This window comes from Podarcis liolepis, assembly GCF_965112155.1.
Source record: "Podarcis liolepis genome assembly, chromosome: 12".
Taxonomy (NCBI): domain Eukaryota; kingdom Metazoa; phylum Chordata; class Lepidosauria; order Squamata; family Lacertidae; genus Podarcis; species Podarcis liolepis.
Window position 1 is genome coordinate 19,943,512 of NC_139563.1, and position 21,255 is coordinate 19,964,766.

At 45.7% G+C, this 21,255-nt stretch overlaps 2 protein-coding genes and 1 long non-coding RNA gene across 55 annotated transcripts in view; 1 reads left to right on the top strand and 2 right to left on the bottom strand.

Annotated features, from left to right (window-relative positions):
• Nucleotides 1-18,264, top strand: part of LOC310689509 (uncharacterized protein) — a 209,398-nt gene extending 191,134 nt beyond the window's left edge. For all 4 annotated transcript variants that reach the window (XM_083467301.1, XM_083467302.1, XM_083467303.1 and 1 more), the window contains 5 exons: nucleotides 4,244-4,345; nucleotides 6,571-6,854; nucleotides 13,946-13,999; nucleotides 15,286-15,386; nucleotides 18,147-18,264. In XM_083467301.1, the coding sequence (XP_083323427.1) occupies nucleotides 4,244-4,345; nucleotides 6,571-6,777 (309 nt within the window). In that variant the 3' untranslated portion in view covers nucleotides 6,778-6,854; nucleotides 13,946-13,999; nucleotides 15,286-15,386; nucleotides 18,147-18,264. The remainder of the gene's footprint in view (nucleotides 1-4,243; nucleotides 4,346-6,570; nucleotides 6,855-13,945; nucleotides 14,000-15,285; nucleotides 15,387-18,146) is intronic.
• LOC310689583 lies at nucleotides 14,026-15,279 on the bottom strand. Its single transcript, XR_014517526.1, has 2 exons — nucleotides 14,439-15,279; nucleotides 14,026-14,401 (listed from the first exon to the last, which is right to left on the bottom strand). It is a non-coding gene; the product is annotated as an uncharacterized lncRNA (long non-coding RNA).
• The window catches only part of SVIL (supervillin), a 147,357-nt gene continuing 141,885 nt past the window's right edge, over nucleotides 15,784-21,255 (bottom strand). For all 50 annotated transcript variants that reach the window (XM_083466537.1, XM_083466563.1, XM_083466561.1 and 47 more), the window contains 3 exons: nucleotides 18,107-18,228; nucleotides 17,655-17,810; nucleotides 15,784-16,830 (listed from right to left, as the gene is read on the bottom strand). In XM_083466537.1, coding sequence (XP_083322663.1) covers nucleotides 16,744-16,830; nucleotides 17,655-17,810; nucleotides 18,107-18,228 — 365 coding nt within the window. In that variant the 3' untranslated portion in view covers nucleotides 15,784-16,743. The remainder of the gene's footprint in view (nucleotides 16,831-17,654; nucleotides 17,811-18,106; nucleotides 18,229-21,255) is intronic.

Below are 21,255 nucleotides of genomic sequence, written 5' to 3' on the forward strand. Positions count from 1 at the left end.
GCTAGTCTGGTGTTAGAGAATGAGAGAATTTGTTAAGAGGAGTCAGTCAAACAGTTGCGATAATCAGACAGAAGGTATTAGGAAGTTCTAGGCCGGTAAAGAAACTAAAGTTAAGATACTGACAGTAATATTATCTGAGAAACCATAAACTTGTTAATGTTTGTAAAATAAACTTGTTTTTTTTTTTGTTCACTTTTAACAACTGTCTGGACTCACCGTTTTACTTGAGAGTAACGGTTTGGTGGCAGCAGGGAAGCGAGAACAGTGGTGGCACAGGGATCAATAGACGGTTAGACGTCCGGGGACCCTGTGTGATCACCACACCTGGTCTCTCAGGTCTTAGTACAACACTCCAACCACCACACCACACCGACTCTGGGAAATCTGCCTTGCCCTTTAGGAAATTCCCTGCCCCACAGCCCTTCTGTGGGCGAGGATGCCCTCCAGTTGTGGAAACCAAAGCCTATGTGGGTGACTCAGGAAAGGGAGGAGGACGTTGGGGAATGTGGCAAGAATATGGTGGCGGCGGTTCTGCTCAGCATCCGATATGGATGGATGGAGACCTGTCCCACAACATCTGAAGACTCGACAGGAAAGAAGGAGCAGCCACCCCCTTCATGACAGCTGTGAGCCAGAGCTCTGGAGCAGATGCATTCCAGATGAGCACCACTGTTGATTCATGTGCAGGGCGTGACCACGGCTTGCATTTCAGAGCAAGGCAGCTGACATGGACTCATCGACGTGAACCACCTAGATGCAGGATGCTGGCTGTTTTCCTTCCTTTTCTCTCTCTGTTTCCCTCCAGCCTTCTCCTAAGCACCTCTTAAGGGATCCCTTGCTTCCCTTCTGAGTCATAATCTGAAAGCCTAAATCTGTTTTCTTGGAAGGACATCTTATTGACTCCGGTCCATCATTTCCAAGTAAGTGTGCTAGGACAGAACCCTCGAGGCATTTTATGCCATATCAGGGGCCCCCGTTTTAAAATATTAGGAACATAAGAAGCAGCTTTATACCCAATCAGACCAGAGGTCTATCTAGTACAGTATTGTATACACTGACTGGCAGCAGCTCTCCAGGATTTCAGGCAGCCCCACCTGAAGACTGAACCTGGAACCTTTTGGGGGCTCCCTCACTGCACCATGGGGCCCTTCCCCACATGAAGCCACTTCCCCCACTCTGGAATCTCAGCTTCCCCATTCTACATTCATGCAACAGACTGGGCATAATGGTTGCAACTGGATTCCTTTTCTCTCTTGTACACCGCTGCTCACCAAGGGGTTGGGTAGAAGAGGTTTGTACCTCCCCAGGAATGGCCCACCTCACCTACAGCTTGAAGATTTCTTGGTGTAGCTGTCTCTCGTGCCTTTCACCCGTGTGGGGACAGACTGAGATTTAACAGGAAACCTGCCCATGGACAAATTTCTGACTATTGTGCAGCTGTAAAAAGAATCCCAACAGGAAAAACAACAATATAGGAAGCCAGGATTCAGAAGCTGCCCTAGATAAAGTCAGATCCTTCGCTCACCTTGCTCAGAGACAGGTGTTTCCTTTCAATACTGGGCAGTATGTTTGAGGCTCATAGTTGTTATGATTTTAGGGAAGGGAAAGGGAAGAGCAGGTCTCTCCATGCCCTTGCACAGTATAGCCTTGCCCAACAGGGTCCCTCCAGATGTTGTTGGACTACAAGTCCCATCATCTCTGGCTTTAGGCCCTGCTGAGCAGGGCTGATGGGAGTTGGAGTCCAGCCACACCTAGAGGGCCACACACACTTCCCATCCCTAATCTAGCTCAATATTGTCAGCCTTGACCGCCAGTGGCTCTCCACCAGGGATTGAGTATGGGATCTTCTGTATTGAAAGTAAGTGTTCTTCCACTGAGCTACCCTGAAAACATTGCTGGGGTCTTTAGAAGATGTTTAAATAATTATACAACCTTCTTTAGGCATCTGAAGGCAACCCTGTATCGGGAAGCTTTTAATCTGTTGTGTTTTTGTATATTCTGCTGGAAGCTGCCAATAATAATAATAGTAATAATAATAATAATAATAATAATAATAATAATAATACCACCACCATGTTAAAACACTTGTCCCAGGTATGGGGAACCTATGGCCAACCAGAAGCTGAACTATAACTCCCATAATCCCTGGCCATTGGTCATCCTTGCTGAGGCTGATGGGGGTTGTAGTTCAGCAACATCTGGAGAGCTAAAAGTTCCCTGCACCTGGTCTATGCTGCCGGCCTGTTAGTGGTTCTCCAGGGTTTCAGGCCTGGAGATACTAGGGTTGCATCTTCATCCAGGATGAGGAACCTGCAGCCCTCCAAATGTTGCTGGATAACAAACCACACCCACCCAAAATAGTAGCAGCAGAAGCAAGAAGATAAAATAGCCAATACCCAGCTGGGCCAAAATAAAACCGTGCACTCAAAGCAGCTTTGACCACTCACAAAAGCTTTCTGAAAAAAAACCCCAATGTTTCACATGGCAACCAGAGGTATACACAACAAATTGCCTTGGCAAAATACCCAGTTTATCTGGCCTAGTACTGTTGACACTGGCTGGCAACAGCTCAGAGAGGGGTCTCTTCCAGACGTACCTAAGAAATGCATGCAGTCTGCATGCAAAGCCTGTGTTCTGCTGCTGGGGCCAAATCTGTGTGCTTTAAAACTGCTGTCCAAGAATAAGGAACACAAGGGAGATGAATGGCAGGAAATTACCTTTTGCTGCATACCACGCCCGAGGTATCCCTTCTGCAGGAACTCTTCCTAGGCTGTTGAGACTGGCACCCCAGGCCCCTGAGAAGGGAAATACCTGCTCCCTCCACCCAGTTCCTGTCCAATTGTGTAATGCTGTGACATGAGGAGAAAAGGAAATTCCTACCCAGTGGTGTTGGCTCTGGGCTCTCAAGTATGAGCAAACTTATCTGTGGCTCCCCTTACTCAAGTGCTACAGCATTGGGCAACAGCAGCTGTCCTGCAGATGACTTTGCATGGCTAATCAGCCCTGGGATAGCTCATTCGGTAGAGCACAAGACTCTTAATCTCAGGGTTGTGGGTTCGAGCCCCAGGTTGGGCAAAAAGATCCCTGCATTGCAGGGGGTTGAACTAGATGACACTACGCTACAATTCTGTGATTCTGTGGATGAGCTCCTCTAGTGTAAAGTATATGTGTGATGCTCGTCACCACCTGATCAAGCCGTTACTGCTTCTGGCTTGCCAGCAAGCAAAGCCTTGCTTTGCCAGTTCCCATCCATTCCCAAATAGTGACCTGCCTTCCAGCCTTGAATTATACATACATGAGGGTAAACACTAATTGTGAGAAAGGCAGGAGAGTCCCAGTTCAAATTTCAATGACAGCAATGAACTCAGGGGGTGGGCCTGCCCTGAAGCCAGTCTCTCTCTCACCATCTGCCTATGGGGGCAAGAAGGTGACCCACCTCACAGGGTTGTTGTAAGGACTGAGACTGTACAAGGGAAGTGCTCTGAACAGTCTAAAGCACTATATAAATAAATTCTAACAATGCAAGCCTATGCATATCTAGGCGGAAGCGAGTCCCGTTTAGTTAAATGAGATTTACCCTCAACAAAGCGTACATAGTATTGCAGCCTTCTTCTCTTATTTGCTTTGATCACAAAAGTGACCTGAAACAACTACCAAAAATAGTATAAACACTGTAACCAATTATGACAAACACAGCCAATAACAGCCTTTTGGAATATCCGTGACTAGTTTGCACCCAGGTGGCCCATCTATGGACAAGGTGGGATTTTAATTTAATTTTTTTGAAAAAAATAACACACACACACTGATTATTTTATAATCAGCCAGTATAAGAAGCTTCTGTTCATCCGTGGCCACAGAATGCTTGCCTGGAGATAACAAGAGCTCATCACTTCCAGGAAATACTGGAGATCAGATCTGATCTAATTTGATTTCTACACAGCTGGAGAGTCCTGAATGCAGGTGCCAGGTTAAGATGCTGCTATTTTTGCGGGCATTTTAACAGTAGTGTTGGGAAGGTGCTGCTATATTCTAAACCACGGGAATCCATACTGCTGGGAGGGGCGAGGGCTCTTGTGCCCAGGCCCCTGCTTTTGGGCTTCAACGCAGACATCTGGTTGGCCTCTGTAAAAGAGCAGAATGTCACACGAGATGGGACTTAGGCCTGATGCAGCAGGCTCCTCTTAAATTCTTAATAAATATCTCTCCCACCTTCCCCACTGCTTTTTACTCTGTCTCCTAGCTCCTTTCTGGGGTTCCCGTTGCATCCAGTAGATCCAGACCTACCTTCTGCCCACAGTCCCAGCGTGAGCTCCGTGCCCAAGTCATTCACCTTGGTGAGCAGGTAAGCTCTCAGCAGCCCATCTCACTGGGCAGCGTGAAGGCAGGACTCGGAATGCAAAGCCAGATGCGAAGCCAGGTGCGGACGCCATTTGGGTTGACGTCAGCTGGCTCTGCCTGGCAGCGATTTGGAAAGAGGCATTTGGAGAAAGGATTGGGGCGCTGAATTATTGATGCGCATCAATATCCCGAGTAATAGACTCCCCTCTCTCCCCAGCGCTCAGGTTTCACGGGATGCGATTTCCCCAGACTACAGCGCTCTAAAGCTTCGGATCTGGGTTTTTAAGCCACACATGAAAAACCCTGCTCTTAGGGCTCTTTGACAGGGGCAACAGCTAAAAATGCTCCAAGGGCAAGCCTAGCTGCTTGCATGCCATCTATGAACCATGCCTCCTTCTCACAGGTGCTTGGAAGGTTGCTATAAGCAGGACTTGGAAACAAATGGGGTGTGGGGGGGGGACTGCCCCAGTGAGGCCTGCAGCCCACTCTGCGAGGAGGATGAAGTCAGTGTCAAAAGCTGCCAGCATCCTTATGGCTTCCTGAAGTTAATGAGCCCTGCTTCGCTTTCTGTTGCTGGTTCCCAAATTCCCTTTAACAACACACGGAGGTGGACGTGGAATCAATTGAGTGCTGGAAAAAGCCTCTCGTAATGCAGTTTCAGTTCAGGGCCAGTTTACAGAAATTCGCACAGCAGTTTTGCCAGCCAGCCTTCACACCCAAATTGCAAGAGAAGAAACGGGGAGGTGGAGAAGGGGGTCTTGAGAGCTGTGAGAGGAAGGCTCCTCCCCCGCCCACCTCCCACTTGCAGCATAGATGATACTAACCCAGTCAGGTGGGCGGAGTACAACTAATGAAAATATTACAAAATTATTATTATTATTATTGCTGCCTGGAGAGGAGAGAATCTGTCAGTTGTGGTTCCTTTCAGTTTCCCAAGCTTCAGTTGAGCTTCCCATATTTCTGCATGGAAATCCCATTTCTCTTAATAGGTACATTTTGTATGACATTTTTTCTCTCACCAATTTTTTTTACAAGTTTCTCCCTCTGATATACAGCGGTACCTCGGGTTACATACGCTTCAGGTTACAGACTCTGCTAACCCAGAAATATTACCTCGGGTTAAGAACTTTGATTCAGGATGAGAACAGAAATCGTGCTCCGGCGGCGCGGCAGCAGCAGGAGGCCCCATTAGCTAAAGTGGTGCTTCAGGTTAAGAACAGTTTCAGGTTAAGTACAGACCTCCAGAATGAATTAAGTACTTAACCCGAGGTACCACTGTAATGCATTGTTGTGTGTTCTGCATTTCGGTGCATGCTCTCCCCTAATTTGTACCCAGGGGCAAAAGTGTGTGGAGCAATGAATGTAATTTTTACTTTTGTACTGTGGGCTAGTTTTGTTCACGCAACCCTCTCTGTCAGGCAGGCAAGAGGCGTTCGCAGAAGACCACATCAAAGCCATGCAAAAATTCCGCAAAGCAGGGGCGGTGAGGGGTATAGCCTGGGGAGAATGCCAAGGACTTGACAGAAACATGAGAGGCTACATTTGTCTCCTGGACCCTTAGGGGTCCACTGTTGACACTTCTCTCCATCACACGGTGCCCTGTATCTTCCAGGGATTCTTTAGCTGTGACACGCGTATTTGCAGGGGTTGTTACTAGCTGATCCTCAGGATCCCTTCCAACTCTCCGAGTCTATGAAGGATCTTGCAGCAATCAGGGTCAGCCCCTGTGGGCCCCAGCAGGGCTCTCACACCTTGCAAAATGGCTCGAGCGCCGGCTGTGTTAGGAAGCAGCCATTCATTATCTGGCCACCAGGGTCCGCTTTCGCAGTTCTGCTTTCGCTCTTGAAAAGTCTAGCAGGGAACAGCTGGGAGGGCTTGTGGGTCGCCGTGCCAATTGTGGTGGGTTTGTTCTAGTGTGTCGACTCGTGCGCACCAGGTGCGGTCCCGATCGCGTGCCCCGAGCACTGCAGTCGTGCAAAAACAGCCCGAGGCGCGGAGCCCCTCGCTGCCCCTTGGAGACACCGGCTCGTAGGTGCCAACTGGGTCACAAGCGGCGGGGCCGGCAGCTCCCCGAGCAATGCCCACAAGCGAGCACACGGGCTGGATCCGGCCTGCGTCCTCAGCCTCCACGTGGCTTCCTTCCTGGTTCAACAAGATCCCTTTCATGTTGCTCAATACGCTGCGAGTTTGACTCCCGCCACGCGCACCGCTTGCGCATTTTTTTCCTAGGGAGGAAACGCGAGGGGTTGCGTGAGATCAGCCTCCTCCTCCTCTTCGCTGGCGTCTCACCAGCGAGCCCGGGCTCTGCTTCCAAAAGGGGTCGGGCTGGCAGTCGCAGATCCTGCCGAGAAGGTCGAGGCCGACCCCTTAATTGGCCTGAGGCGCCCTCTGCTGGACATCGCTCGGACTCTCAGCCACGCAAGCTCATTTCCGTAAGCGGCCGGCCAGCTGGTGACTCTTCCCCAGGCGAGAACCGGGAAAACAACGCACGTGGCTTGGGGCGTCTTCTGCAGGTACTCTTTATATTTATATCGCATACAGTTCCACATATGTGTGTGTGAGGGAGGGGGACAGAACGTGCTTAGGCAAAGAAAAGTGATGGGAAAAACTTGGCCATTAGAAATATATTTCTTGATACATTTCTTTCCCACGGTTTATATACCAATTAACGCTTTAGTTTCTAAGTGGCATGCAGCAGAGTTAGTCAGATACAGTAAAGATAAGAGCTAACCCTAAAAGCAGAAAATTTACTTTAAGTGCATTGCTGGAAATAGTACATGGGTAGGCAAACTAAGGCCCAGGGGCCGGATCCGGCCCAATCGCCTTCTAAATCTGGCCCACAGATGGTCCGGGAATCAGTGTGTTTTTACATGAGTAGAATGTGCCCTTTTATTTAAAATGCATCTCTATAATTCGTTCCGGAGGTCCGTACTTAACCTGAAACTGTTCTTAACTTGAAGCACCACTTTAGCTAATGGGGCCTCCTGCTGCCACTGCGCCGCTGGAGCGCAATTTCTGTTCTCATCCCGAAGCAAAGTTCTTAACCTTAAGTACTATTTCTGGGTTAGCAGAGTCTGTAACCTGAAGCGTATGTAACCTGAAGCGTATGTAACCCGAGGTACCACTGTATTTTGCCCTGAATTGTGCCTTTAGGGCTATACCTCATCAAAATGCCGTGAGTGCAAGTTGTCCGGCATTGCCATTCTCTGGCAGAATTCACCTTCCTCCCCAGGGCCTCCAGAGGGACAATCTCTGGGTTCGAAGGATGGATCTTTGGAACATAGGACACAAATAGAAAGGCCAAGTCAGGAGAACTTTCTGCGCGAGCAATCTGAGCTGGCCATTTATTCATTCAGTTGCATTCCTACCCCACCTTTTTCTCCAAGGAACTGAAAGTGGTGAACGTGGCTCCTCCATTCTTCATTTAAACTCCACAACAACCCTGTGAGGTAGGTCAGGCTGAGAGGCAGCAACTGGCCCATGGCTTCATGGCTGAGTTGGGATTTGAAGCTTGGTCTCCCAGGTCCTAGTTTGACACTCGGACCACTACACCACTCTGGTACCACCTTCTTTGCTGGAAAACCTCTGGCAAAATAACTCTTTGCATGTTGTGAATGTGTATCAACTCCCTTTGGCCCGAACATGGAAGAAGGAGAAGGTTAAAGTTGTTTCTTTGAATGCCTTCATTGTCCCCCAAATCAGAAAGGCCAGAATACTACTAAGCAAAATGTGGCATTGCATCAACATGAAGCAAGCCGCCAGGGGAGTCTTCTCCAACCCAGTGCCCTTCAGATTACAGTTCCCATCAACCCCTGTCACATGGCCAATGTGTACAAACATGGCACGCAGGAAACCCCAAATTCAATCCCTACTATCCTCAGTTAGGGCAAGTAATTTCCCCCTTCATTTTATTGTATTATCTTTTGGAAAACTGCTTTGAGGTTTTTTGGTTTTTTGCAATTAAGTGGCATGTAAATTTTAAGACACAAATAAAAATAAAATGACCCTAATCCCAAGGAGCGACTGACAATATAGCCACTGATATGTAGACAATCTTGAACTAGGCTGCAGGTGCCCCCCTGATATTGCTAGACTCGAACTCTCATCAGCCATAGCCAGCATGGCCAAAAATCAAGGATGATGGGAATTGTAGTCCAGCAACAGGCACCAGGTTGGCGAAGGCAGCACTAGTGTGAGGACATGGGGAGCCTGCCTTCCATTTTCCCTCTTCCCCCAACCTTTTTCCTAAGATAACAACGGGGACCCTTCAGATGTTGTTGGACTAAAACTCCTATCATCCGTGACCTTTGGGCGAGTCCCTGGGGGTGATGGGATTCGGATTCCAGCAGGTTTCCCCTCCCTGCCGTATAATCATGATCATAAATGTAACGTTTATGGTTTACAAAGAGCCTCAGACATACTGCGCAGTTATTATATCAGGCTCACAGTCTGAGAAGACAACACTGTGAGGAAAGGAGGAGGACAAGGACGTAAAGGGGAAGAAAAAAGATTATAGCAATTCATCATCTCAATATAAAAAAGGAAAAGGCAAGAAACCAGAGTGCAGGCTTCCCACTGATGAAGTTGTCTGTACTGGGCAGGAGCAGAAGGGTCAAGCACCTGTGTGCTTCACCCATTTGGGGAGAGCGTGTGAGATTGTTCACATTCTGAGGCCAGACAGAAACATTCGTAGCCAGCAGCATCTCTTGGGTTCCAGATTTCACTGGGAGAGGAAGCATGTCACTGAATTTGTTAATGTGTGATTGCGACCACATCGCAGTGCTCCACTGACCCACAGGTGCTCAACTGGATTCCTGGTATCCATACTCTCCATTGTAAACAGATCACCACCACCGTCAGATTCTTTTTCATTCCAGAATGGGTTTCTGATTGAACACCTGACTAAGCAAGGTGGGTGCACCTGGTGCCATGGTGGTCCTTATCACATCACAAGAGGGATGGGGGCCTGTGGGTCTCTAAACACAGCTGGACTCCAGCCCCCATGAGTCCCAGCAGCCAGTATGGCTAATGGTCAGGGGTGGTGATCAGAGCTGTTGTCCAGCAACATCTGGCAGGTTCCAGATCTCCCAGCCCTGCACCACAAAGATCATAAACTAGCCCTCCTAGAGTTGGAAGGGGCCACAAGGGCCCTCTGCAACAGATGCAGGTTTAAAGCATCCATGACAGATGGCCACCCAACCTCTCCTTAAAATCCCCCAAGGAAGGAGAGTCCACAACTTCCCGAGGGAGTCCATTCCACTGTCAAACGGCTCTCACTCTCAGAAAGTTCTTCTGGACTCCTTTCTTGTAACTTGAAGCCATTGATTCAGGTCCCAACCTCTGGAGGAAACGAGCTTGTTCCCTCTTCCATGGGACGGCCCTTTAGATATTTGAAGATGGCTATCGTATCTCCTCTCAGTCTCCTCTTTTCCAGGCTAAACATGCCCAGCTCCTTCAACTGCTCCTCATAGGGCTTGGTTTCCTCTTCCTTCTTAGCGCTTCTTTCCTCACATTTGGTATCCCATGATGCACTGGGGACCCAAGCAGCAGCCTTCTTAGAAACTCAAAAGCAGTGAAGGGTTTTCCAGCAGGTGTTTTAAGCTGACCCTTCAATGCCCAGTTTAGCAGCCAGGATCTAGACTGGGCCAGGAAAAGAGTAACTCAGAAAAGGGAGATTTAGTCCAGATATTACTGGAGCGAAACCTTATTTCTTGAATGAATTGCAGAGGGCAGGCCTGACAAAAGACATCTGAGTTAGGAGGTGAAATATCACACAAGCACCCGGTAAATAAAATCAGCCGGATTAATTTCTTCTCTTCTCCTGCCCCGGCCCGGCTCTCCCAACATGATGCTCAATTCATCATCAAGCGTACAGCACACAACGATTTTCCACAGGAATTGAAGCACTTATGATAAAATGTTGCCAGCTCCAGCTACATTATTATAAAAACAACATCTAATTTATGGCGTTGGAGTGCCAATGCATTTCTTCACTGTAAGTCACCCCTGCCTAGGATGGGCTATAAAACTGTGAGGCACAATGGCTTTCCTCGCCGCTTGCGATATCGCAGTAATCAACCAGAAATATTTCCCACTGTGGAAATTAGCGCTGATTAAATTCCATAGCCCGATCTAATCACAGCAAAAGGTATTTTGACAAAACAGCACATTTTCGAGGTAGGAATTCAACAGTAGGCTCAACATTTAGGCAACAGAAAATTTTAGGCGGCCTCATATCATCAGTACTTAGGCATTTGCTTTGTCCTGCTGAAACGTGCCAGGAGTTTGAAAATGTATGTTACATTAAATGGCAGCTTTTTACTGTCTGTCAGGGTTCAACCCACTTTTCCAAGTTCCATCACTTAGACTGGAGGGTCTCCCATTCCAGCATACTATTGACACTTTTTTTTGAGGCCCAGTAAATTGACCACCCAAAGCCAGACTTTTGCCTCTTAACAGTCATGATGTCATAGTAGGAGGATGCTGTAACGGTCACTATAATCATGGAGACTAGATTCTCCATATCTACGTAGTTTTGATTCCATTAGGAGAAATGTCCCAATGGTAAAAAGGGCCATTTGACACTGGGGCAGGCTGTCTTGCCTTCACAGAGCCTGAATGCCCCCCTATCAGCAGTGCTGTGGATTCCTGCACTGAAGGTTGGGACAGATGACTGCCAAAGACCCTTCCAACTCTAAAATCCAGTGATTCTGTCTCGTGGATCTGTTTATTTTAATTAGTTTCTATTAAAGGTGTTCTTCTGTTACAAAACAGACAAATAAGTGGAGAAAAGTGCAGTGGTGGGGGGGAGAGATGGGGAGGTGTTTTCATTCTGTCACATAGTGTTAGTGGAGGGTTTGTATCAGCATCATGTGGATTGGTCCTTTGTTTATGCTGATTGCAGAAGTGTGGCTTCTTTGCATGTTTATTTGAGGGGGTGGGTTGGTTGTTGGGTCAGATTAGCCATAGTGATTTGTATGCTGTTGGGGGGATAGGTCATTGTCCTGTTGTGCTGTGTTATGTGGTAAAGGGGAACCACACTGGGGTGAAGATGGCCTCCTTTGCTTGTCCCCATGCTAATTTGTTTGTTGGTTGACTTTTCTAGTAGGGCAGTTTCCCATACTTTTGGTACCACTGGTCTACCGCATGCTCACTCCTGATCTCGCGGGCCTGTTCTGAGGACAATAAGGGATAAACCCCCTCTGTACTCCCCTGAGCTTTTTGAGATCATAATGCAATTGCTAATAATGAGGGAATCAGATCCTATGACTTTTCTCTCAGGTGGTCTCAGCCTGGAGAAGTACACCCAAAAGAGCAAGGGCTCGTTAAAGAGACCCAAAAGAAACCAGTTGCAGCACTGATATCTGCATCCCAATTCCACCCGGCTGCATTTTTAAGAGGGAACGAGAGAAAGAAAAATGTTTTGGATCCAATTCCCAGCTCCGTTGGCAGGTTGGGGGTGACACGTCAAGTACTTTCACCATTTTATGGCCAGGTTTTGGCAGGAAAGGAGCAGCTAAATTATAACCTTAGGGAAAACAGACAGATTTTACAGCCCATGGTTTCCTGGCGCCCGGCCCAGAGTGCCTTCTCTTAGCTCAGAGGGCATTGCTCTGTCTGCACCATGGCACCAGGCAAAGTAACAGGAGAGCTGGCAATGTCAGCCTGCAAGGTTTGACAGAAGAGACAATAGCACGTCGCTCATGCAGCAGCTCAGATAAGGCTCTGACAAGCCAGGAATATGGGTGTAATTTAGATCAGTGTTCCTGGAACCTGAGTGGTGCTGAAAAATAGTTTTGACATTTCCAAAGAGAGTTGAGCAGACATAAGCACATCACTTAATAGCTGAGAGTGTGAAAGGGCCAGAATAGCAGGTGGGAACGGGATATAGCAAAAGGCAATTAAGCAAGGACCTCTATCCAATATTCTAGTTTGCTGCAAGCCAGCTTCTAATGTGGGGGAATAGGCAAGAATACAACACCCCTCCCCTCCTCATACACAGCCCGAAGTGGTGCACAGCTCTTGAGTTCACCCACTTCAGTCTATTATTTCATTCTGTGTAATGCTGGGAAGTGGAATCTGTGCCCATCCCATGTGTTTTTGGATTTCAGTGCCCATTATCCCTGACCCTTGGCCATGTTAACCAGGGCTGATGGGAATTGGGAGTGCAACATCACCTAGAGGAACAGAAGTTCCTCACCCAAAGTGTGAAGTATTGAAATGATTGTGGCAACACCAACATTGCCCCAGCCAACTCTTAGGTTGGTTGACTGGTGTTGCTAAACCAGCTCTAAGAAAAACCAGATGAGATGGTGAATCTATACCACAGTTCTGTCCTTTTCTTCCTCTGCAAAAGAGACTTCTATTTTTCTGCCTCATTTTCAGAACGCTTTAGAATTTGTTTAGACTTTTGATAGCTTACCTTGCAGAAGTGCAAAGAATGGCACCTTTTCCTTTCCTCTCTGCAGCCTCCCTGGCTGCCCACATTTCCTGATCTGAAAAGCAGCCTCAAAGGAGGAGATGCTGCACGATGTCTTTCCCTGACCTTTAATGGAAGCACAGGCACCTAGGAGGGCTGCAGAGTGCAGAGAGATGATTTGTAGAATGAAAGGGACCCTCACAAATGCTACTCGGACACCTTGAAAGTAATCGTGACAAAAACCCTGCAACCCACGATGGGAATTTCACAAGAAAATGATCTACCTTTGACCATTTTCAAATGCAGTTTCTTTTCTCATTCATTGATAAATAATGGTGTGGGGCTGTGCAGGGGGAGAACAGGAGTAGCTTTTTGAACTGCATTAATCTGGACTTCTAACTTCAGGTGGTGGTGGGAGCCTCACACGATTGGATGCCCCACTGTGTGTCCACACACACAAACACTGATGGGATCCTGCAGTCATTTGACTGGATTTTACATTTGAGTTTTGTAAAATACTGTGACACCCCCCCCCCCCCCCGCTAATTCCTGCATGGCCTTTTGTAAAACTAAACTAAAAAATCCAATAGTTTTTCTTCTCTGGGGTCAGGGTATATACTGCATGCCCTATGCACATATGTGATCACTTTTAGTTTATTGGTTTTAGTGAGTCACAACATTCTCTGCCACAGAGAAATAGCTCCCTTCACAGAAACCTGGACTTTCTGAAATTGCAGAGCCATGTTCTTTACATGTGTGAAAAGTGTACCCATTTTGTAGAACATTTTAGACAATTGCAATGTGTTGTATTGTGGATCTGCCTTTGAAAACAAACTGCAGCCGGTCCTGAAAGGGCGGCAAAAACATTAACTGGGACTGGAATAAGACCATCTTTACACCTCTCCTTTGCAGGCTGCACTGGCTCCCTGCATTTGGATCCAAATTAAAGTGCTGGTTTCAGTCTTGAAAGCCTGAAATGGCTTGTGATCAAGTTACCCAATGGAGCGTCTTCTCCTGTGTGCACCTGCCCAAACCTAAAGATCTTTGGTGGTTCTTTTCTGAGTGGCTCTGCCAAATAAATAGGTTAGGCAGGGCCTTTCTGGTAGTGGCACCCCTGCTAGGGAATGGTTTTTCCAGGGAGGTTTGCTTGCCATCATTTTCATGATCTCTTCTTGTTCTATATAGCACTCCCACAAGAAAAGAACATGAACAAGCCCAAAACTACAGGGGGGTGCACAGGTAAGTAATAACAGTATAAATAAAGATTCTTTACAAAAAGCACCAGCATGGTGTCCAGATTTAATGCAATGGTAAAAGGTAGACAGTTCTATGCATTATTTGTAATAGTATATGTAATAAAACTCCAATGAATTGCATAAATGTGTTCTGGGTTTTCCAATCCACTGGAGGCTTTCAGATTGTGAATCCCCCCCCCCCCATATTGCCGCATTCCCTACATTCTTACTTTATTACCTTTTGGCACCAGGTGGAAGAACACTGAATTCATCCAGGCTTTTTAAAGAACTTAATGTTTCACAGTCTGGCTCTTTGTGTTTTAAATTCGGTTTTGATTATGTTCATTTTTAGAATCAACCCATTACAGTGTCCATTATTTTATACTTCAGATTATAAGAACAGTTTCTAAACTGTTCAACTGTTCAGATTATAAGAACAACACTGAACAGTTGAACAGTTTAGAAACTTCTGCTATGGTATCAATATAAATGAAATCAATAAATAACGAGCCAGTCCTCTCATAGCAAGCAATTACTAGTTTTCATCTAACATAGGCAGATCCCCACAGAAAGCAGGCTTGCATACAGGACTTGGAACTCAAACTGATGCTCACATATGTCACGGAAGTACAGCATATAATTTGCAGTTGCTTCCTGTTTTTTAAGCTGTGTTTGTTGACATCTCTGGACACTACTTATGCAGAAGTCTTAAGGACTTTGGTTTTGTGGGCTAAGTCACACGTCAGGTTACAACAAGGCCACTCAATTCAGTCTGTTCAATGTGCTTGATTGCATTTGATTTGGTCAGGTTAAGAACAGCATCTGAAGAGATCATCATGTCACTTAGCAACAATGGCTTGAAGATTTTCCTCCTGTAAAGGTAATTTTGAACTGTTAAGTCTACTGAAATGCTTTCCCCGGGTTTACAGGCAGGGAAAACATTGTACTGCATCTCTTTGAAAGACACATAAAAGGGAGGAAATCTTTTGAATATGTTGTGGTAATTCAAAGTGAATAGATAGCTACCTAAAACAGTAACCAGATATGGCTTTGCATCCTTTGTTGAAATCAGAATTTAATTCAGTGCCGGGGGAAAAACCACACCACATGATTTCTGAGCAAAAGCCTTGAAACTTACTATATTTTAGCAGGTCTGATATAAGCCAGAGATTACGAAGTCAGCTAAGATCTAGAGCAATGATCCATGAGCCAAATTATTTTATCTGGCTATCGTTTATCTTACTACAGTTTAATCAAGGTATGATAATTTTTGTTCTGTTTCACTCATAGGGAAAAGAAGCAACGAGGCTGCATTTCTCAGCAGTGCTTGCTATTGTAGGCGAATTCAGGAAAGGAGCTGCTGCCAATCTGCATCTTGAAGGTATATTTCAGTATTTATATCCATTGCTTCTGTCGCCTCTTTCCTACAAATGGCAATTGTTTATCACCTGGACCCATTAGCACGAGTGGTTCAAGACCTTAGACTTAGTGTCTGGTAATACAGAAAAATATAAAAATGACAATCTCTTTATCCAGAGGCTCTTATGCATCACCATTATTTCATGAGCAGGGAACTCGGTGGAGAACCTTGGTTGCTTGTACACAACATTCTATAGGACATTAGATCACAGGCACCAGTTCTCTCTTTATCATGCAATACTAGTTTTCTGAATCAGAAAATTTCTGCTCTTTGTTCACAGCACAATGCAAATATTTTCTGTGTGTTTTACTGAAATGAGGTATTTTCTGACAGAATCAGTTACGTGGGAGAAGAAGAACAAGTCTGTGTGCATTGCTAAGAGTTTATTCTGAAGCTTTGCTTTGAGTCTTTGCCATAAAAGACAGTTTATCTTTACAACAAGTTATTAGAAACTGAGATGTTTTTTTATTTCTACTATTATAAAAGTAGAGCATAGGAGACTTTTCAGAGCCATCTTCAAAAAGCAGACCGATCTTTTTTTGTATATAAACTGTACACAGAAAAAAAACAAGGCACTATACATTTTTGGGATAACAAAGTATATCAAAGTTGGATTTGGAGAGTTTCTCAAGAAACTCGTGTGATGACGCTTTGTTCAGTTTAGCACCTGAAGCAGCATTGAGACCAATTCGTCGCCTATTAAAAAGAGAAACCATTCAGAGATAGAGGGTAGGAAGACACAAAGAGAGAGAGTAAAAACATAATTGGTAGTTTAACTAATTCAGACCAAGCAACTGCGCCGCCGAGCTACTTTTCTGAAAGTCCTTCTTGACTGAAGTCTTGAAAGTGAATAATACACATTGCATTGTTAAATACATCCTTGTCCTATGTGTTTTATATAAATATAAATTCTTTTTGAAAATCCACAGCTTTAAACAAAATAACACTTTACAAAGAGAACGTCTTCAAAACCCAAATGGCAAGTAGTGTAACGCAGCTAAAAAGATCCGCCATTGCTGCCGCAGCAGCAGCCTGAGAAACTGCTGCTAAAGTACAAGGGGGAATACAATTCATCAGCTGTCAAATTGCCTTACCTCCCCAAACAAAAGAGCCTGCAAAAGAGTTCTCTCACACATTTACAATATGACGTGATTTAAGAAGAGGCAGTAATCTACAGCCTTCCGGCGGTATCTTGTTGGCTTGGTGAAGGGGTGTGTGTGTGTGTGAGCGCAAGTTGGCCACGCTGCTGCTCTTTGTCCACGAGGTGCTGAAAATGACACAAGATCCCACTCCAGCTTTAGCCCTTAACTGAAACATGGCCAGGTTACTTAGAAGAGTCCTTTTGCCTTTTTGAGGTTCACCTGTTTCCAGGAAGGCAGTGTGTTGTATTCCTCTCTTGTCATCTGCAATCCAGCCTGCATTAAAAGGATTGTTGAAGGGTAAGCATTAAGAAGTGTAAAAAAGAAGAAGAACAGCAATGCAAAGAGTGATTATAGAGACATCTGTGAGATGTGTACAGTGGTGCCTCGCAAGACGAAATTAATTCGTTCCGCAAGTTTTTTCTTCTTGCGAGTTTTTCGTCTTGCGAAGCACCGTTTCCCATAGGAATGCATTGAAAATCAATTAATGCGTTCCTATGGAAACCGCTTGCCAGGCTGGCGGTGCGGAGAAGGGCTTTTCTCCCCACCGCAAGCCTTCAGGACAGGTACGGGAACACAGGGGAAGGCACGCAGCGCTTCTCTGTTCCCGGGGCTTGCGGTGGGAGGAGGGTTTTTCCTCCCCACCGCCAACATTCAGAACAGCATTCTGAATGTTGGCGGTGGGAAGGAAAACCCTCCTCCCACCGCAAGTCTTCAGGATAGCCATCCGAAGGCTGGCGTGGGGAGAAGGTCTTTCCGCCCCACCGCCAGCCTTCGGAGCATCCTTCCGAAGCCTGGCGGCGGGAGGAGGTCTCTCCGTCCCACCGCCAGGCTTCGGAGCAGCCTTCCGAAGGCTGGCGGCGGGAGGAGGTCTCTCCGCCCCACCGCCAGCCTTCGGAGGAGGTCCGAGGACAGTGGGGAAGACGCGCTGCGCTTCTCCGCTGTCCTGGAGATTTCCCTATGGGCTTTCGTCTTGCGAAGGAAGCCCATAGGGAAATTCGTTTTGCGAAGCGCCTCCAAAACGGAAAACCCTTTCGTCTAGCGGGTTTTCCGTCTTGCGAGGCATCCGTCTTGTGGGGCACCACTGTATTCCCATTTACCTCAAAATCTTCATCTGAAAGGTAGATTTCAAGATTTAGTGGATCCACTCCCTCTGGGAGGGGCCTTGCTAAAAGTTCGGCCAATGGGTACAGCTTCTTGCATAGTTTGGCCAGCACATCTTCCACAAGGATTATCTGGTTAGAAGCTTCAGCATCCTAGAGGGGAGGAAAAGATTTAGAAATTTCAAGTGGTTCAGAAAGAGATAAGCAGCCAAATGTTCTCTACGGAGAAGTCAGGTGATAAACAAATTCCCCCCCACTCTGGAATAGCCAGGCCTCTGTTACTCAGTCAGCTCAACAAAAACAAATATTTTAGCCAGACCTCTCAGTTCTTCGGACATAAAACATTTCCTTGCATCCGGGAAGCTTTATGAGTAGATGATAAAATCCACAGCCACATCGCCAGCAGTGCAGTGGAAAACGGAGAAAGATAATGAGAAAGGTTGATTTACCATTTCTGTGATCTCTGCAATGTCCTCTCTGTGTTCCCAGCTTGGAAACATATTGGTGAAGGTCAGAGGTTCGAGACCAGCGTGAATTAGGTAAGATTTGGGAGGTTTCTTCACATTTTTTCCTATACATAAAAATAAATCAAAATAAATATGGAATACCTTGCCACCTTCTTCTAGACTTTTGTGAATTTCCCACTTAACTGAAAATAAAGCTTTCTGTTGTAAACCTTTCAAGCAAAGTGTCCAGATCACCCAGGACCATGTTTTAAGGCTCTCCTTGGCTCATAGGAACCTGTCTCAGCCTTAATAGCAGCCTGTCTTTCCTGGATATTCCTTTTGTGGGCCCTGGTGATGAGGCCTTCTCAATTGCAGAATCCCATCCTTAGGTGCAAAGCTGGTGCGGCAGAAAACCTGCTCATTCCAGAAGGTTGTTGGTCCGCAACTCCCATCACAGGATCCCCACCCCTACACTTGGGAGATCCTTCTCACTGCTTTTAGATGGGTTCTGAAAACCTTTTTACTGTACAGGGTGGTGGTTTTTTTGGTCTTTGATATATTCTGTTTTAATGAAAAGTGCATTTATTCTGGTCTTAGCAGAGTGTGAATTTCACCTGCTATATTACTACTAATCATTTATATATGTATGCATGTGTGTTTATACACACCCACACCATTAATGTTGCAATTTTTTAACGTTAATTGAATTAAGTTGCTTTGTTGAAAAACAGAACACAAATAAACTGAAATAAATCAATAAAAGCAGTTGCCTTTTATAACAAGACAGAACACTGGTTGTCTGATCCCAGTATTTCCTACTTGGAATGGCTGCGGCCTTTCCTAACTCTGCTAAGAGAGGCTTAACCATAGTCTGCTTCAGACAACTTGGTCTGAAAGCATATGATGCAGTAGGCTTGCTGGAGCTACACAGGCCTGGGTCCACTTGTGCCCAGAATTGAGACCTCTTGCATTCTACCCTCAAGTGCTTGAGGAAGGAAAATGGATGTTACTGCCAAGACAAATGGGTTTTTTCCAACTAAGTTTGATTAACTAGACCTTTTGAAATTACAGTGGTGCCCCGCAAGACGAAATTAATTCGTTCCGCAATTTTTGCCGTCTAACGAATTTTTCTTCTTGCGAAGCACGGTTTAAACGGTTTAACAAAGTCGCAAGACGTTTTCGTCTTGCGAAGCAAGCCCATAGGGGAATTCGTCTTGCAAGGCAAATCGCGAATGAAAAAACCTTTCGTCTAGCGAGTTTTTTGTCTTGCGAGGCATTCGTCTTGCGGGGCACCACTGTAATGGATCTCAGTTACCCATACCGACTAATTCTAATGAGTCTACACTGGGTGCAGCCCAATGATTTTTATCCATTGCATATAGCTGCAGATAATAGCTACAAATATTCAGTGTGGATGCCTGACCTCAACACAGCATAGGAAAAGCTATCTCCAGAAACGAGTGGCAACAATATCACTTAAACGGACTATGATGGATTGTTGGAGAAGACCATGTATTATCACAGCCTCTCTTCTACAAATTTCCCAACATACAAGCATCAGACCCCCATGCTGAAGCTAGAAAATGATTAGTGGAAGTTCTCCACATGCCTTTTTAAAAATATGGCAGTGCTTACCTTTGTGTAAGCAGCAGCTCATACCTACAGTGCAGTTTAATCTGTACGTTTGCAATTAAAAGTCTTCCGATGTTCTAACTACAACAGTGGAAGCTGCTTGAATTTGGCAGTGATGCCACAGCAACTGTTTGACAAAAGTCCAAACTCTGCAAATGTGCCAGTCTGGATAGAGTGCTCCCCTTTATCTCTCCCTGGCCTAGGCTCTTACAGTCTTCCTTAGGGTGTGTATCATTCTGCTAAGCGACCGTGCTGCAGAACGACAGCGGCAGTGGTGCCTCTACAAGCCCCTGAGTCAAGCTTGCTGCCATCTGCCTTATTCCATCCCTTCACCTTTTTAATCTGATCTTGGGTGTTGTTTCTTTGTGATGGTATATGAAGGCAAAGTTTTGGAAAAAGTTTAAACAGACAAGTTCAGCCATCACCCAATCTGGTTTAGCTCTCATTATTAATGTATATATTTTGTGGTTGCCATCTGTCTGTCTCGAGCCAATGGAGTACATATGAAAATCATTCCAAATGGAAAGTACAGTATATATTCAATACATTTCTATTGTGAGATTCGCACCAAACTAATCATCCTGGGGGATTTTATAGCACTTTGAAGACAAAGCAACTTAATCATAGGCTCCTGTCTATAAAATATTATGCTAACTTCATCAAATACATAAAGCGAACTAGATAGATGGTTAGGTACAGATGCACATGGGCTCAGGAACAGTGGAAGGAAAGCCAACTCAACAAGGCAAGACTTGTTAACAAAAGGGCAATAACACACCCTGGCAGCAATAATGCAAGATGTAATCTAGTCTTATATCTGCATCTGCTGGAACAAAGCATGAATTCTCAATGGCAGCTGTTAACACCAACTGGGTTTCCCCACCCCCCTAGGAGAGAATCACCCATAATCCTTATTTAAACCAGGAGAGATATAGTGTCAACTTCGTTAGTGGACTCTAATCCTGCATCTCCTCATTAAGTGTCCATCAAAATACATCAGGCACAGGACATCCAGAGAGATTAAGATGCAGAACATTTTAATTTCCTTGAACATTCTGATTCTGACTTTATAGGTCACTATATTTAAGCAGAAAAGGTTGAGGTGACTCTTAGAAACAGTTAAACGCAATTAGGTTCACTGTAGCTATCGCAAGGTTTGCAGAAAGTCTGCTCATTAACTGCAGCAAGCTGCTTGTAAAGTAATATTTTATTAATGAATTAAAATAATTGATTTAAATAATGATTACCTAGACACAAGCCTTTTTTTAGTGATGGGAATGCACGATCAGGCAGCTGAATTCTCCTTATAACAGATGAGAGCCATGGAAATGTTGGGGAACTTTGCCTTGGCTTAGAGCAATGATAGGCAGGGGAAGGGAGAAAACCACTCCCACAGGGGCTAACTGCCCCTACCTTCCACTTTAGGCAAGCCACACATATTCAGCCTCTAGTCGCAAATCCTTGGTGATCTGCCTTAAAATGGAGAGTTGTGGGAGTGCAAGAACAGTGCAAGGCTGTAG